This window comes from Epinephelus moara, chromosome 8 (assembly GCF_006386435.1).
Source record: "Epinephelus moara isolate mb chromosome 8, YSFRI_EMoa_1.0, whole genome shotgun sequence".
NCBI lineage: Eukaryota > Metazoa > Chordata > Actinopteri > Perciformes > Serranidae > Epinephelus > Epinephelus moara.
The window spans coordinates 12869782-12888182 of NC_065513.1; the positions used below are offsets into that span (position 1 = coordinate 12869782).

The 18401-nt window shown below is 41.0% G+C and overlaps 1 protein-coding gene across 4 annotated transcripts in view; it reads right to left on the reverse strand.

Moving 5' to 3' along the window:
• ncor2 (nuclear receptor corepressor 2) overlaps positions 1–18401 on the reverse strand; it is a 109451-nt gene that overhangs the window by 48225 nt on the left and 42825 nt on the right. For all 4 annotated transcript variants that reach the window (XM_050052244.1, XM_050052247.1, XM_050052246.1 and 1 more), the window contains exons 5-8: positions 14821–15003; positions 9560–9673; positions 3481–3537; positions 2648–2700 (exon numbers count right to left, since the gene is read on the reverse strand). In XM_050052244.1, the coding sequence (XP_049908201.1) occupies positions 2648–2700; positions 3481–3537; positions 9560–9673; positions 14821–15003 (407 nt within the window). The remainder of the gene's footprint in view (positions 1–2647; positions 2701–3480; positions 3538–9559; positions 9674–14820; positions 15004–18401) is intronic.

Consider the following 18401-nt stretch of genomic DNA (forward strand, 5'->3'; position numbering starts at 1 on the left):
TGAGTGCCAAGGTTATCAAACCGGTTAGCAAAACAAAGAAGTCAATTGTGCTGGCTCAAAGCAACGCAGTGGTATTTAATAACACACACACACATGGAGGGAGAGAGGAGAGTTTTCAGTTAATTGCTTTGAGGCAATAATACTGATCAAACGGTGCAGGGATCAAAAGGAGTGAAGACAGAGCAGTGTGTGGCTGAGGGGTCAGACACATCTTGTGGTATGCCACTGTGCCCATACCACGGTGCCAACTGGGAAGACGAGCTATTATAACCCTCATGCAGACCTTTGATGTGCCTCAGTGAATTATGGTTTTTAAAAGATTACAGAGCCTCACTGATAGACATGGCAGGGCCACGCAAAGTTGTGTACTCTCGGCTCCCCTAACCAAGATATCTTTAAACATATAAAACTGGCACGATCTCCTAAACATTCACCTAACACAATCATGGATGCTGAGAAAGGCACCCAGTTGTTTATACTCGCGTCATAATATCAGGGGCAAAAAAAAAAGGAATCCGTAATCATTTTAGTCCCTTTTCAAAAGGTAATCACTATGTTTTTTCTCTTTTTTTGGCAAATGCACCTTTTGTTTGAGCACAAAAGATATGAAATCAGTGGCAAAAAAAGCCAGAATTCAAATATTACTTGTAGGTACTTCAGAATTAAAACATTGCTATTTTTTACCTAAAGATTTAATATACTATGTGGCAAGAATATACAGCAAATATTGAGATACAAACCTTCTGCCATCTTGTTAGCTAAATAGTGGTGGAAGATAACAGACAGCAGTTGGTAGTGGTATTCTGAAGTAGGGCCATAATGGTTCATGTATTCGTACCAAATCGTCACATGTAAATTGATGCACGTAATGTAGAAACAAATTTCACTAGCGTCAGTTTCACTTTTAGCCGAACGCTGTTACCAATATATGCTGAGGTTAGCACAACAAGCTGATTGGCATGTGAGTCGTCACACTATGACAAGCGCAAATCAAACAGGTTCCTGATCAGCTACAACAGCAACAGAGAGAGCTGTGTGTAAGAAGAGAGCAGTGTGTTGGCATTGCTCCACCTTTGGAAGTGAATGGAAACACATCCAAAATGCTGACCAACAGCCGACAGGTGCCAATAACCTGGATGATGAATGTTTAAGTGCTCTGAATGTTTTAATAAAGCCAAAGTGGAACTAACTGTAACAATCCTTCTAATACACAACTTTTATTTTTTATTTTTCCATGTATTTCTTTTTAATGTCATAGTATAACAGATGCTTTTCAGTTTTATAGCTATTGTGACTTGTTGCATTTTGGGAAGCTGTTTGTTCCATGCTCGCACAGTGCAATAAAGAAGTGTCTGAAATGTTCAAATGAAATGTCTGTTTACAATAACAAAGTTTCCAGTTGGCAAAATGCTACATCAGTCCCCAGTAAGAGGATTGTGTCTGTCTCTGACACTTGCACTACTGTCTGCTCAAAATAAATGAAAACAAACATATCCTTATGTGTTGAAGTTTTTTCCACTGTACCAAATTTGTACCAAACTGACTCCTGTTATCGTTTACCCCATTCTGAAGCATACAAAACAACCATTTTAAAAGTTTCAAATCCACCCTATATTTTTTATACATAATCTAAAAAGGCAAACAAAAGTGTAATCAACTCATAAACTTAATCAGTTATCAAATTCAAACCATGAGGGGAAATAATGAACACTACATGTGATAATAGAAACTGTAGGAATGGATTCAAACTGGACTGACAGATCTTGACTTTGAGTAAAATTTTGGCATTTTATTTAGTCTGCAGACTAATGTGCCAGCTTATTTCATAGCCACCATTATTGCAGTATCATACTCAAACTGAACACCATTTCATTAACAGTGCAGATCCTTTTTCATCAGGTCCTTTCTTTTTTTTCTCTCTGTGGTTGCCCTTGTTACACACGTTTATTCCAGGAAGCTTCCTTACTAAGTTTACATAACCAAAATTTCACATCCCCCTCTGAAATGCCATTCTTTGCAGTCTGCCCAGGAGGAAGGTGGAGTTGAGGTGTGGGGGTGGAGACAAGTGGCGACTCTTTCTAGCAGAGGCAATAAACAATCACTAGGGGAATTAATAGCTGCTAAGTTTGATGTTTTACTGATAGTAGTTTTTAGTTTACAGAGAATTAAAAAACACAACAGAGTACAACTGGAATGCATGCACCATTATACTGTATGATTTAACGTAACTTCTGATTGGTTACTGAATCCATACGAAAACAAATATCCCCTATAAATACAATTTCTGACAGGTCAGGTTTCTCCCTGAGGTACAGGGCTTCTCCAGGCTTTTCTGATGTCTTATCCTTTGATAAATTCTGACAATTTTATCGGCCCAGCAATAAAAGTTATGTGAATTTGAGTTTGGTATACTCTGGTATTCAAGTTCAAGAGCATTATGACAGCTTGATATTATTTATCTACAAATTGTATTTAAAATATGTAAAACCATTATCCATCTGTGGTGACACAACATCAAACAATTCTACATGAGCTCCCGTAACCATGGTTAAACTCTCTACAGCAGCTTTTAAGTTATATTTTAATGGCTAGATAAGAAACATTTCTTAATGTGGACGTGCGTGGATATCTGAAGTGACAGACTCACATTTTGATGTTCTCATGGTACTGCTTGGTATCAGAAGGCTGATTGTACAGAGGCTGGAACAGAAGAAGGAACAGACAAACCAAACAATCAGCCATAGTGTAAGTGCAACAGATTGTAAATTAACCGTTTACAAAATGACAGAGTTCACGGCAACATCTCCTCAGTATGATTCTGACCTTGCCCCCAAGGAAATGTAGGATTCAGTGTTTGCAGTAGACTGATTGAAGCCCAGTAACCCAATCAAATTCAATCCTCAAGTCCTCCAGGACAGGGGAGAAACCTGTTTTGTGCAGCGTCTTGCATGAGCTCAAAAGGTAATTTGCTCAATAGAACCAAGTGATCAGATTCACTGGTGTGAAGAGCGTGAGAGTAAGATAGATGGAAAGATGCGTGGACAGATACAGTATGTGGGAGCAAATTTATGACTAAATCAAGTGAAAAAATATCATTTCAAACAAAGATAGGCTGGTCATTTGAAAAAGGAAAAATTCCAATTTTGCAAATACAGCAAAGTCAAAGGTGATCTGCACTGTTCTGTTTCTGTTCTCAGTGGGTTTGGGTACAACACTTTAACACTGCACCCTGGTGTGAGTCATCAAATTCTATGTGTTCAAAATTGTTTAATGGAGCTTTGCGTAAAGGAATCAAAATATGTTTACTTTATTACTTTACACCCCTGCTCAAGAGCCCTCCACCTAAGAACTTGTTTGTCTCCCAAGCATCCTTTATCCGTCTAACCTGGCCTTCAATAAAATGTTTCCACAGTCGATGGTGCAAAAACATGAGAGCAAGAGAAAGAAAAATACATATGGCATAAAACAGTCTCCACTCACCAATTCTACCCTGGGTCCCAGTCCCTCCAGTATCCTGTGAGCCTCCTCTGCCTTTTTCTGGTAAGGGAACACAAACAGAAGTAGTACATCAGCTGGCCGCCTGCACCTCTGCCATCACCACGGCAACGCAGTGAGCACGCTCACTTGATCACTGAGGCTACACTGCTGCTCACTGGATGGACGGGTGGCTGGATGTATGGATGGATGGAGAGATGGATGCACCAACTATTATTAGAGCTTTTAACTCAAGCTGGGCCACAGCTCCTTGCCTCAGCTCCCTCTTTCCTCTCCCAGAAAAAAAAAGATTACTCACCTCCCCTGAGCAGAGAGAGGAAGGGAGAAAGAGCAGGCAGGCAGGAAAGCAAGTGGGAGTGGAATAGAAAGTGAGTGGGAGAGGAAGAGTAAAAAAAAAAAAGAAAAAAAAAGAAAAAGAAAACCAGGGACAGGGTGGGGGGGCTAAAGGGCTTTGGTGCTTATCTCATAAGAGACATCTGATGAAAGACAGAAAGATCTCACCTCCAGCTCACTACCTACAACAATCAGCCTCTTAAAACAAAAACTCCTGGCAGGGACCATAAAGCAAGAGAGGAGAGGTGTTGGGCCATGAAGCTGGGCAGCAGAAATACTCCCATCTGTGTCTCTGGATGACCCCTCTGCAGCTCCGCTCCTCCATACATTTATATTGCGCTCTAGCAGACAAATGTGTGAGCAGTGTCCCAGACTACCCCTCACAATGTTCGCTCCACTTTTTTCCTCATTCCTCTCTGTGCACTCTCTCCGCTTCATCGATCAAACAGACCCTCCTTGGTGACACACACACATGCTCCGTTGCTTCCCATCTCACTCTGTTTCCTTCAGTGACCGCGCAGTCAGACTGGCAGGACTGACACATTCACAGACAGGATGGAAGTACAGTGAGGGAGGGGTTGGATGGAGAGGAAGATTTCGGCGGTGATAACAGAGACAGAACCTGCCGGTGTGTGTGTGCACGTCAACCTTTATTCTTCACCACCCACAGTGTCATGCTGCTTCCTTGTCCCTTTCACTATGTCCTCACCGTAGAGGTAGCTCAGGAGGTGTTTGGGATCTACTCCTAAGTTTATACAAGACTCACGCTAACAGACTTGGATGTAAGACCCCAGAGGAGCTCACGCACACAGCTTAACTTGCCTCAACACAGGTTTCCAACTGGGTCACCTCTGAGTGGAGCCAAATGACATGGCTACAGTTTTAAAAGTGTCCTGTGCATTTTCTTCTAAGGCATAAGGTAAAGGGAAGCACTGATAATTTACATTTGCACATACTACACATATCATTTAATTGCAAATACAATAACATGATGCTATTATTCTTCCTCAACTGGTTTTGCATTGATTCCCTCATTCCTGTTGCTTCCTCACTAGTGAGTAGGTGTAACAGGCTGCAGAGTACTGCCTCAGAGAGCCTGCTCACTACAGGAGCAGTTAATGAACGGCAATTATTAAAACCAGCCTTTCATCCTCGGGGAGTAGGGAGGCTCAAGGATTTTTCTTCACTTCTTGGCCGTAAATTTTTAAGCAAATTTGAAAACAACACTGCATGATAACGACCTCCAAACTCTTTGAATATGGCTTCACATTATATACTAGAAATGATAAATCAAGCAATGAAGACAGGGGGATATATGAGATGCAGGGGCAGCCGTACAGAAAATTACCATTTTTCTCAAAGTGTGGATAATTACACACTGAGAGCTGCTGGTCTTGTAACTGCCCTCTCGATTCATCTCCATCTCCCACACACAACCTCATCACAAGACCCAGGCACAGAGAGGCCGGTTTCATTACTTCAATTATGCCCCCCCGTGGTAACACACAGGACTGCTACTCTGGCAGTGGTGTTACCAGATGTAAACCTTAGCAACTGTGCAATGGCACATGCTGCCTGCAGTCAACAAGAAATTCTCCCCAGTGGATCGAATGATCCCTGAACACACTAAATAGGAGAAAACTCAGCACAAGCCTATGAAAATAACACTGAGTGCTTATGCAACTAATATCAGAGCATTACAAAACTTCTGTACCTTTCATGAAGAGAATGTAGGAAAGGAAAACAGATAAAAGCAAACACAAACAAAAACAAAGAAAGAGAGAAAGAACTGCAGGGCCATCTTTACACAACACAGGCACAAAGATTTAGCACAGCTCAACAGAATTATGATAATGCAGTCTCAGAGGGGCTGTCCTCTCTTGTGCTCATGTCCATGACAGCTATGTCCCAAATATGAGAGGAGTGAACTTGAGTTGAGCCATCCCCGGGGTTTGACAATAGGCTGTCGGTAGAAATGCGGCTGTAACCCTGTCTGGGAGAGCTGGTGACACTGAGCCCAGAGGGGACAGATGACACCGGCTCAAAAAGGCATGCTGAGGCTGAAATAATTATAGCCAGGTGCTTTAAGACACACACCAATATACATGTGTAATGTACATATATTTGCACAAATAAACACACACCACAGGCCTGACATGTAACGTCAAAAGAGCTGTTTGTGGCATTCAGAGAATATCTATGATTCAGAGTGTGAGGCAGGATTATCTGCACATGGTCTCAACGTGGAGGGGGCTGAGCTTGTCGCTAGCAGGTACCAGTACTAACTCCATAAACAGTGCTGACAATGCCGACAACGTTAACTTGGGGGGAAACAGGAGAGTGGGCACTTCGCTTCTGCAACAATACTATCTGGATATGCATGGCAACTGCTGTTTGAGCACAGTGCAAAGTGGCTGCAATTAGCTAGCCAGTAGGACACACTCACAGGGACTCACATGTACGCATCACCAGACTGCTACCACAACATCAGACAAGGAAGCATGAATAACGACACACACAGGGAGTGTGATTACATTCTCTGCTCGGGATGCCATTACTCCACCGTATCTTCCATAGCAAATAGAGGTTTCCTGCTATATTAATGTTCTGAGTGTTGCAGACAGCTCCTTTAAGCTTTAATGTAAAAACATTATTACACCATTTATACTTGCCACCTCATATGCCTTGGGCAGATGGGTTGGGTGCCAGATGTTAAAAAAAGGTATAAATGCATCTCTCTCCAGGACACATGTGCATTCTTTACCTCTCCCAACTGTGTAAGAAAGTGACTGAACAAAGAAGCCATATACGGGGTCTGTTCCCTGCGATCATAGCAGTTTCAGTGACACTGAAATTAGCCATTGTTCTTCCTGTCGCATATAAAGTGGCAGAAAACACAAATCCTGCAATTTAAAGAATTACAGTCAAACAGACGGGTAACAGGCCATCATAGCTTTTATCAAATCCATGAAAGCAAAAGTACAACCACTGAATTACCTGTGTGGGTGAGAGAACAGAGATCTGTATGGGTGAAGGATCTGAGAGCATGAGAGTTTGTAAAGATGAGCAAGGTCTCGCTCGCAGACCATCCACGCAAGTCATCTATACGTTTGTTTTAGATTACGAACAGCTGTTAGTTATCTAGCTAGCTGAACTGTTGAACTGTTGTCATAATTGCACTGCTGAAGTACACAAATGATTTTTGTTCTAGCATTTTAAGGGGTTATCAAAGAACTTTAGGTGCATTACCACCAACCTCTAAGCTGGAGTCAGGGCTATCAGTGCTAAGGCTAGGGAAGGAAAACCGAAGCAGATGCAATCAGACTTTTGATCTGGCTAATGGAGACACATATTTGCGGATTAGGATTAATTAGGATTCCAGTATCAATACTAGAACCTTAAAGTGATACAGATACCACTTGAGTTACTCAATTCGATACCCATCATGTGAATGGAAACATTCAGTTGCGTAAAATGCCACCAGTGGCGCAACAGACATGGAGTATATTCATACTTGGCATTGGGTTATTTCGATCAATAGCTTTAAAGTATTGAGTACAGATACCCAGCCCTAGCTGAGTGTAAACTAGGGTTGTGCCGATGGGCAATCCGAGCCAAGTGTAAAATGAGTCTACGTCATGTAAATCAATTAGGAATGAATGACTGAATATGAGTAAATGTTATGGCATCACCACAGCATTACGCTTTGCATGAGCCAAACTAAAAAAAAAAACAGCTGAAGAAGCTGGTTTGGTCTAGAGAGAGAGATAAGAGAGGTTAGGGGGGGCAGTAGACCAGAGTACATCCTGCAAGTCAGAGGGAAGTGGAAAGCGTTACAGAGGTCAAGCTACATTGTGGAGTAAGCTATGAGTCATTCCTAAACTTCCAGCCTTTCAATGAGTCTTGAGCAGTCTGCAGCACCCTGCTGTTGCATAGCAGTGCTGTGGTTTTACTGATTTTGATGACGGTAAGGGTGAAAGTCATGAAAGACACTCCCTGTGCTGTGGTATTCCCTTTAAACCGGTCTTTTCAGGGAATTTTGGTGGTTATCTGGGGACATCTGCGCAGCTGCGAAGGATTTAGTCTCTTGCTCAATGACACTTAAGCAGGGTGAATGCTTGCCTGCCAACACATAGGGTTTAAACTAGGCTCTCCATTGGCAGCATATTTACTCAATACACCACATGTCTTTGCCATCCTATAAAAGCGATTTGCCTTGAATGTGTCAAAGAAGCTGTTCAAAAGATCCAAGAGTTTTTTCCTTTGAACTGTGAAGTTTTAACATTACTTTGACTTTCCCATAGGGGGCTTGTTCAGAAACGTTAAATCTGGGGTGTGATACAGTGTGAGAGGAGTTCCCTGCTTTAAATGAAAATTCCAATAAAAGAGAAAACATGTGCATTTCACCACTAGGGGGACTGAGAGCACTGAGAATCACTCCATTATAAAAGAGAATCTGCACAGAGCACTGCTGCATATAATGATTGCTGTGACTAGGACTAACTTAACACTTATAAATAGCTTTATATGACCTCCAAGCTGCTCTGTTTTTCTTTTCTTGAAAGAATGATTAAGTTGCTATACTTGCATAGGTGATAAAAGAAATATTTGTTTCAGTGTGCGTCTTTGTCACTGTATAGGGTGTGCTTGTGTGTGTATGCGTGTGATTCATCATGCCTGCTGTGTTGACCTTTAGAAGATTATTCTGTTAGGCAAGAGTTCTGCCTATCCTGACAGTAAAGAGTGGGAGGCTCAGGTAGGAGATGAATACTTTGTGGCACACTCTGCTTTTGTTGACAAGGGTTTTTTGAGGATTACATCAAACAAGGTAAATGAAAATGACAGATCTCCAAGAAAAAATGTCATCTCTCCAGAGCCACAGTATTTTGCTCAGTATTAAACACACTACAAGACTAATCCACACTCTGTGAAACGCAGTCTATGAAATGTAATGACAAACATAATGAAAGAAGTACACACCGTGGGGCTTTACTCAGGGTAAAATTAGGGACACTCTGTGGTTTGTTGAAAGCTGCACCTGCTGGGTAATGTAGTTTACCTTACATGCACTGTCTCCATCTTCAGCACTGACAAGCTGACATTAAAACAAATAATCAGGCAACAAAGAATATTCAGTAGCTCTAACAGCCTGGCTTAGTTTAGTCTGATATCTTGCATCGGGGGAAAAGCAACCAGTTCTCTCACTCTGACATGCACTTGTGGTAATACACTGCATATGTGATCAAGCGCAACCACATTCAAATGCAAACTAATTTGAGCTGCAGTGGTAGGCCACAGATTGAGCATCTGGTGTGTGTGTGTGTGTGTAAGTGGCCTTGTTTACACCTGGAATTGACATGCATCTTTGGTGATGATGATTTTGCCTGCATGCCAAGGTCTTTGTAAACTTCATCTTCGCGGGAAGTGCACTTCTTCTTCTTTTAATTTCTGACAGAATAGGCATGGGAAGTGCATTGCTGTCTCCCAGCAGTTCATCACAACAACGCATTTGTTCTTTGCAAACAGAAATGACGTACATGTTTATCTGTAATATAGAGCAAGGAAATGAGATCTGATCACAAGTGGTGAATTGAAATGCAGGTGTCGATGCATTCTAACGCAAGGTGTGAACATACAGACTTAAAGCTGTCCCCTTATGATTGGATCAGCCAAGACGCATGTTAGTACCAGATGTGAAAGGCCTACGTGCGTGTGTGTACATTCTACTGACCCTGTTCTCATCATAGATGATTTGCACCAGGCTGCGATGCTTGGCCTCGCTGGGTGGTGGTGAGATGGGCCGCTCTGGCTCATGTGGCTTTGCAGCCTCCTCCTCCAGCTGTTGCTGTAACACACATACACAAAGATGACAGTTAACACTTAACAAATCCAAAATGGCCCTGATCTTCCGGGAAGACCTGTGGCTCACCAGTTCCTGTTGTGAGGTTAAAGAGTGTGTGTTAGATCAACCGTCCCTCCCCCAGCACTCCAGCAGGGACGAGACTAACTGTCCTATTAGCTGTAATAGCTATTAACTCCCCAGGGCCTAGTTAATCAAAGAGTTACTACAGCAGCCTGTAAACAAAGCCAATGCCTGCTGTGCGGCTGGAACATCCAGTGAGAGAGAGAGAGAGAGAGAATTCAGAGAGAGAGACAGACAAAAGAAAAAGTAAGAGAGGGAAATGCGGTAAATTGACACCAGAAAAATACTGGAAAACAGCAGAGTTCTCCTATTTACTAGTCACCCTGGCATGTAACTTAACAGTATTTGGAGATTGTACAAGACACAGTGAATTTCAGAAACTTCTGTCTGCTGCTAACAAAAACACAGAACAGCAGCAAGTAAGAATTTGGGGGTTGGCAGAAAAAGCAGTGAGGAACTAAAAGAAAGAAGTTCAGTCAGTGCTTCTTTGTCCATCAATCTTCCCCAGAAGGTACACAGATAAAAACGAGGAGAGGCCTGTTCTGTCATTCAGCGTATAGAAAGAAAAGCAAGTGTTTGCCTCTCATAGCCCATTTACATTTAGACACTTCTCGCATCTTTGGCAGATTGGATAGCTATCAGAAATTGAAACAGCAAAGTGTAAATGCAACCGAGCAGCATTAGAGAGGCGCTGCTTTCCAACTGCACATTCTATCCAGATGTTGAAAAGGTGTTAATGGACCAGTCAGGGGCATTAATCCTCCCACACTTAAGTACCTTAGTAAGTAGCATGTGGAAGTAACCATTTCCTTCCTGCCTGTGATGATTGCAGGTGATAATGAGACAAAAATAATGTTAACATTAAAATTGTTTATACATTGAATAGTCTAATGTGGCACAAAAACATTAGTTTCAACATGTGCAGTAATAAAGAAGGCAGGCAGCTGTATGTAGTATTTATCATAGAAGCAAAACCATTGTCTTGCTTAATTATTTAGCAATGCAACTCATCAATGCCTCTGTGTTAGTTACTTGAAAACTAAAGCACAGATAAACTTTGGTCTTTCTCAGTCTTCCAAACTACAATATGTAACAGCCTGCCCAGCTTCTGGTACAATCATATCTGAAGATAAGACACATAAAAGGAAAATGGGGCCTTGGTGTTTAAATTTGACTCTTTATTCGAAGGACCATTCAGTTTATTTTCCTGCCTTTTGTCAATTATTTAATAAAGAGCAGGACCAAAGGTCAGACTTTTGAGTATGGCAGCCAGTATCTACTGATATTTAACAATTAACTAATCAAAAACAAACCAACTTTTTCAGTCCTGATACAGATACCTGGGCCTTGGGTATTAGCTGATACAGAGTACCAATCGGATACCAGTTAGTATTAAGCTGTATGCCTCACTCTGTCGAAGTGACTGGGATCATTCATTTATGTGTAAGACTTGACTTAAACATTGCTTTCCTAACTTTGTAAAACTAAATGTAACAAATACATACATGAAATTTCTTGAGTTATTTATTAGTAAAATAATAAATCTTGTACCAGTAACCTGGTAAAAAACAAAGTGTAAACCTTGTTAATGCAGCAACAAATTGGTCAAAACTTGAACAGGAATTAAATACAATACAATACAACTGCACAAAATGAGAACATGTCGGCATTAAATCACAACTCAGTCACAAACTAGTGCAAACAAACTTGATAAATAGAAATTCAAAATCATCAGGAACTACATTTCTTTGTAAACGTTAAGTGTAAGTAGGAATTCAAATTCAAATATAAAATAATAGAGCAGCTGAAACTGTAAACATAGAATTAAATTGAATTAAATATATCTGCCCCATTGTCTTTAATCCCAGCTCCAGCTACTTGACTCAAATTCTACCAGATATCAGCACCAGATCTATCCCTTCTAGTAAGTGCCTGAACTGAACTGAATTTACATTTTAATTTAATGCTGCTATCAGAAAAAATTAAATTCCATACCCCCATACAAAGACAATAAACAGATGTTCTACATCTTTGACTACTTTCGCAAATGCATTTCAAACGCTATGTATTCCATAACTTTGACTATTACACCAAAACTATCGGCAAAAATGTATTTCTTTTCAAGTGAACATGCAAGCCTTGTAATGCCAAAAAGAAAGATAGAAAGAAAGATAGAAAGAAAGAAAGAAAGAAAGAAAGAAAGAAAGAAAGAAAGAAAGAAAGAAAAAACTTAAATTTCTTAATTTTAATTTGCCTGAAAATGTTTGGACAAAGTCTCTATTTGTGCAGGCTATAAGCTTGAGACAAAAGCTGAGTGTATTCAGCTGTAACTAGCTGCCTGGAGGCTGAGGGCAAGTGTTGCTGAGTGGCGTGCATATAGCTGATCTACAGTTAAGTCAGCCCCCTCCTTCTCATCTCCTGTCAGGGGCTTCAGGAGGGGGAAAGGCGGCCTCCAGAGGATCCACATGAGAGTAGAGCAAGATGGATCATCATGTGCCATGAAAGGCCGGGATAAGCATCTAGTTAGGGAAACACACACATTCCAATAGAGACGACCCCCCCTTCATTTCCAAACCCACCACAGAGTAAAATAAAATAAACCAACCACCCTGAGCTTGGCTGACATGACACAGGCTGGCGGTAACCTAAGCCCTAACCTCCGCCCATCCACTAACTCTGCCACAACTCTTTAAATAAAGTTTTACCGTGCCACTTAATTAGTCCAGATGTTTTAATGCTTGAAAAGAGTCGGACTGTAAAAAGAATATCCATAAAAACACTGTGTGTGTATTGAGGGAGGCTGAGTGGAGTGGTCTTGATTTATGCTTGTAAGCAGCAGGGCTTAGCCTCTTAATCATTCAAAAGTTTCTACCCTGAGGTTGGAATCCAATAACCAGCTTTATTTTGGTTCCTATTGCAATTAGGTAAAATACCCAGATTTATTAAGTCTATTAACAAAGAGCAATGTACAAAACACTCAAATAGCAGACTTCTCATTTTCATCTGGCAACCATCCATTTCATCAGGTGAAATGTTGTAGTGGGCAACAATAACTGGTGGACCAAAAATAGGAAACAAACAAACAAACAAAAACACCTTGCAATTGTGTTATTAGTATGTAACTTGGAGGTCAGCTAGGGGTTTAAAATGAACATACCCCCTGAAATGTGTCTCTCTCAAGTACAGCATGGTCAAGCTTATCAAAATCAAAATTTTAAGCTTTATTGCTCTTTTTTGGATTCTACAAAGTTAAGAGATGGAAAAATGTCGGTAAAATTTAATGGTCAAGAGTTATATCACTTTATTACTGTCAGCTGAGACTGAGAACACCACACATAGCCGTCATCAGAACATTAACCTCAGGCTACTTTTGAATGATTTTGTAAAAATAACTATGTATTCAGAATAAAAACACAGGCATGTCCAAAGTCCGATCTGGGGGCCAGTCGTGGCTCTCGGACCGATTTTACATGGCTCGCAAGCTTGTCTCTCAAAATATACTACATGTTGCCCCTCACAAAATATTAGACAATCAGGCAAGTTCACTTCTTTTGTTTCTGTTAATCTCATGATGGCAGGGTATCATTTCTTTGTAGAAATACACCAACTAGGAAATATGCAGGTGGAGCAGATGTGTTTTTATAAACAGATGGTAAACAGGCAAACAAATAGTTACCTAGCAGCAGACATTTTCTGCTAGGTAGCAGACATGGCCACAGCAAAGAAGCATAAAGCTGACAGTGAGGGCCACCACTTTCAGGAGCAATGGAAAGTTTAATACTTTTTAACTGAATGACAGTGGCAGTTAAAAACAGCTGCATTTGTCTCATTTGTATGTGACTTTTTATTAACCCACATGATGCCACAAGGAGCTGGCCCCCAGGTCTTTTCACATTATCTAATCTGGCCCCCCTTCAAAATAGCTTGGACACCCCTGTGGTAACATAACGCCATGGATGGTGGGGGAGGGATTCGGGTGGAAAAGAGCAAGCTCGACCATACAGTTTCTCTACTAAACATGGCAGACGGCCAAAACAGAGACAGTGTGGCAGGGATATGAGTGGTTTAGCAGTCACAAAACCTCCACCATAATCCTTCTCCTCCCCCAGGGAAGCTGTTATTTATAGCCTTATATATTTTTAACCTACTTTTCGCCTAAATAAAAAGCCAAAGAGAGAAGAGCAGAGAGAAAGGGGAATGCAGCTGCCTGGAGGAGTGCGTGTACAGAATCGTGGCACATTGAGCAAGAAACAGCTACAGAACTTGAATACAGCGATTACAACACAGCAAAGTCTGTTTAAGACTTTATTGCACTGATGCCAACTGGAGCCTGGCAGGGAGAGTCACACTGGAAAACCACACATGAGCATTTCAAACAAGCCAAACACTGCCACTAAGAAAATTCAACAAGGATGCCAGCTCTGGCAAAGACTTCCGACATCTACAAGCATGACGGATAAAGGTACCTCATCATTCTGTTAGGCATGCCTGCCTGGTCAAAATATGTGCAGAATGCAGATGAGTGACATCACTTAGTGGCGTCTACTCAACTTTCACCTGTCACACATCATCTCAACTTACAGGTTGTTAACAAAATTGCTTTGAAAAAGAGCTTTGAAGGACATAAATCATAACTACAAATATTAAAATGGTGGGTCATATTGAACTGCATGCAAAGCAGTCACTAATATACATTTTGCAATCTGGGAATTCGGCATCCACTGCGAAATCCATTCTTGTTGACACTGCTACTTTCTTATACCAAAGTGAATGAACGAATGTAAACACATTCGGTAACCAGACAAAGATGTATTTTGTAATCTCGTTTGTAAAGCCTTTCTGGTGCATACGCTCCCACCAACACATCCATCCAGCCACAACAGTCAACAACTTAAATCTCAGGCAGAAATATAAATCATTTCCAAACCCGAAGGCATCTACAGCATAAATCCATTTGAAAATCAGGGAGCTAAGCAGGAAAACTTGAGATAGCATCGGTATGCAATCTATAAACACAATGCGAGCCAATCTAATCTCAAATTTATGACCGAATCCATAGGTGTGCTGACCTGTTTCTTGCGAAGCTTGCAGATCTGCTGCTCCACCATGGTGATCTCCCTGTCCACGCGGTCCATGTTCTGGATCAGCTCTTCCTTGGAGAAGCGAGCCGGCACCAGATCCAAGTCAGGGTCCATATGAACCGGGCTCACAGGAGAGATTGGCTCCAGCTTCCCCATGGCACTTCCACGGTCCTACAGAAGGACAACAGAGTGAAAGGTGACATGATTAGATGTAAAAGATGTGTATATTATGATAAATTTTACACTCTAGCAAAGGTCACACAATAAATTCATGTAATTAAAATCCAAAGGGAGAAGGAAGAATGAGGACAAAGAGGAAAATTAAAAAAAGAATTTCATGTGACAAGAGAAGTCTAATGTTTGGATAAAATTGATAACATACAGCAGGTTGGTGTAAGGTATCTGACATACAAAGGAGCATAAAGACCCTCTTGATATGGCTTGACCATCTCAGAGGACTGAACTTGCACAGTGCACTTCTATCTCCTGTTGAAAACATCCCTGTCTTCCTCTGATTGCAAGGCCTGGAGGTTACTCCACAAGAAATCATCCAAACACAGTCTGTGTATCCTTTGGGAAGGTAACAAACGCCAGTAATTAAGTCCTCTGGGTAATGAAAGCCAGTGTAGTGTCTCAGTGACACTAGACGACACTAATGAATATGAGGTCACAGCCTCCCTTGCCAGGAATATGCACAAGAGCGCTGGCAGCTGGCTCTGTTTAAGAGACTTTGTTTGAAATGTGAAATACTCTCTATTTGAGGGTGTAGGAGGGAAATCTGGAGGGTAGTACAACATGTGTGCAGATCAAATTCAGGAGGTACTTATTAGCCATGTCTTCCGGCAGAAAAATAGAAATGGTGTGTGGCTGTCAGTCACACAATACACAGTGCGGCTCATCAACTGAGCAGCTGTACTGATGACAGAGTAGAGAGAAGCAATTCGTCAAACCTCTGATCTTCCAAGTACACTACAGTAATCAAAAACCAGCATATACGTTCTGTGAACATACACTCGTATGTAAATCCCTCTTCAGTACAGTGTTGGACCACCCCCTCTGTTTAACAGAATAATTCACATAACTTTCCAAGGTTGGTGGGGAAATATGCTTTGTTTTAATCGATGGTATGCTTTAGATCATCTTAAAATCTCATATCATTGCAACCCTAGTGGGGAAATGTCCCAAAAAATATATTTCGGGAGGACGTAAGTGTTCCTACCAATATCTGATTAAACTTGTTTGCAATAATTCTCATTCTAACATTTGTGCACAAAAATACAGGACAAATTGCGTCGTGTGTTAATCAAGTAAGGGACAGGTGTTTTCAGTTAGTTTTGCTATTCCACCTCTGATGAAGAGCAGCACACAGCCACTTAAACTGTGCCTCATTCAGTATATAACAGTGTTCTGTGTCAGTCTGACAGTCTGAAGAGGATACCACCATATCAGCAGCAGAGCAATATCGTAATGCACAGTAGACTATAGAAGATGTAATTTTTTTTAAAATTTTTTCCCCCCACAAAATATTTCAACTTTATACTCGACGTCTCAGAGAACACAGACCTGGCTATCTGACAGTGCAGAGGACTCTGGCAAGAGGAGAGGAGGCATGTGCTTTACGATGAATAAGGAATGGTGTAACAGGGGAATTGTGAGGTGATGTCCCTTTCCTGCTGTGGATCACTGCTATATAAACCATGGATTACCAGAACCACCCGGAAACATAAACAATTACACTGCAGCAGCCAATAATGTAAGAAGACACACAAAAAAAATTAAATGACAGTGCACAAGTTAAATAAGCTGATGGGATCACATTTCACTGGAGTTGTATCTTGTTTAATTCCATGTGACAAATAACTAATTGATTGATTAATACGAATTTGCATTAAGTTTTAAACATGAACAAATATCTTGCTTAAACACATATGAGCTATTAAATCCAGAGGTTTGTGGATTAATTAAAACAAATTCATTCATCACTGGGGTTAATAGGTGCCACACGCATACCTAAAGTTGTAACTTCCCTGAACAAAAGACACAAAGGAGGATGGAAAAGTAAACTATGCCTACATGTGTGTTCACTCAGCAGGGTAGGCTAACGTGTGTTAACTATGCTAATGACACTGGTACAGCTGTAACAATGACTGTAGCGTCTCTCGGCTTTGTGTTATTTAGATGACAGTCAACCATTTTAGTGTTTCATTTTAAACTGGAATTTATCAGGCAAGACAATCTTTCTTGAGTCATCACCAGTCCAGTTGTTTAACTGAGAGTACCTTCAGTGGTTTACTACAGACTAGTGTTGTCACGATACCAAAATCTTTGTTTCGGTACCAATACCAATATGAATTTCGATACTCTTCGATACTCTTCGGTACTTTTCCTAAGGAAAAGTCCTTTTGGATACAAACCTTTAGAACAATAAATAGTAGGGATGTAATGGTACCAAAAAAATCATGGTTCGGTAAGTACCTCGGTATGGACGTCACGGTTTGGTAACTCAAATGTTCCACCAAGTTTGTGTTGTCTCGTGTTGTCTCCCTTTGCGAGGCAGACTTTCTCTTGTCTTTTTTCACGTGCGCCAGCTGCAGATGTTGATACAGGTGTTGTCATACACACCACTTGCGCAATCTGTGCTCCAATAGGAGCAAGAAAGGTTTGTGTGCATAAATGAGTAAAATAAATTAACTAAATTAATGAATTGAATCAATTTCAAAGTACCGGTATTTTCCAAATGCAGTATAGTACCGTTTGGAATACTCTAGTACCGCGGTACTATTTTAGTACCGGTATACCGTGCAACACTACTACAGACACCTGAGTGTTCAGTGTTGTTCTCCTGACAAGTATGAGTAATGCATGTTCCTACTTTCTGCATGTATGTGAGCATTCTTGAGTTATAGCCTCCATAAATGATTGCGTGTGTGATCCAGCTTGGGTTTTGTTCTGCGTTATTTTTAAACGTCTGAAATGAAGGTTATGTAAGTGAGCTAATCTGGACTAGGCAGGCTGCATTATAGCCCCACAGACCGGCTGTGATTGAAAATGTCAGTGCCAGAGGATATTGAGGGGCTGTCCTAGATCAAGAAGCCCAAGTTTGCCAAATCCAGTTAGTCGCAAAAACTCACGATACATCAACATGAAGAAGGGAAAAACAGCTCCTAGGATGGCTCGACTTTGTCTAAAACGACGTCCTTCAGTGCAAATAACAGCACTACCCTTCTGAGATGTGTGTTACTGCTCTGCGTGCCAGAAATCTCTCTCAGGGGACAAAATCATGGTGATGTAAAAAACAGATAACATTACACAACCTGCGTTCATGGTCATCACAATCCCAAAGGATTTCAGAGGAGATTTACAATGTAATCTTGAAAAAGAAAAATGTCATCATGTGTTCAACAGTTAAGAGGTTTTTTGTGAGAAACTTAAATTCCTTTCATTCTTGCCTTTGATGCTACAGTTGTCGATTGGTAATGGCATTTGTGATTTTATTTTTATTGGCGCCACTTTGCTCTGCTATGAACTCAAGGATAGTTAAGTGTGTGCAAATGTTTAGAGAGTGGGTT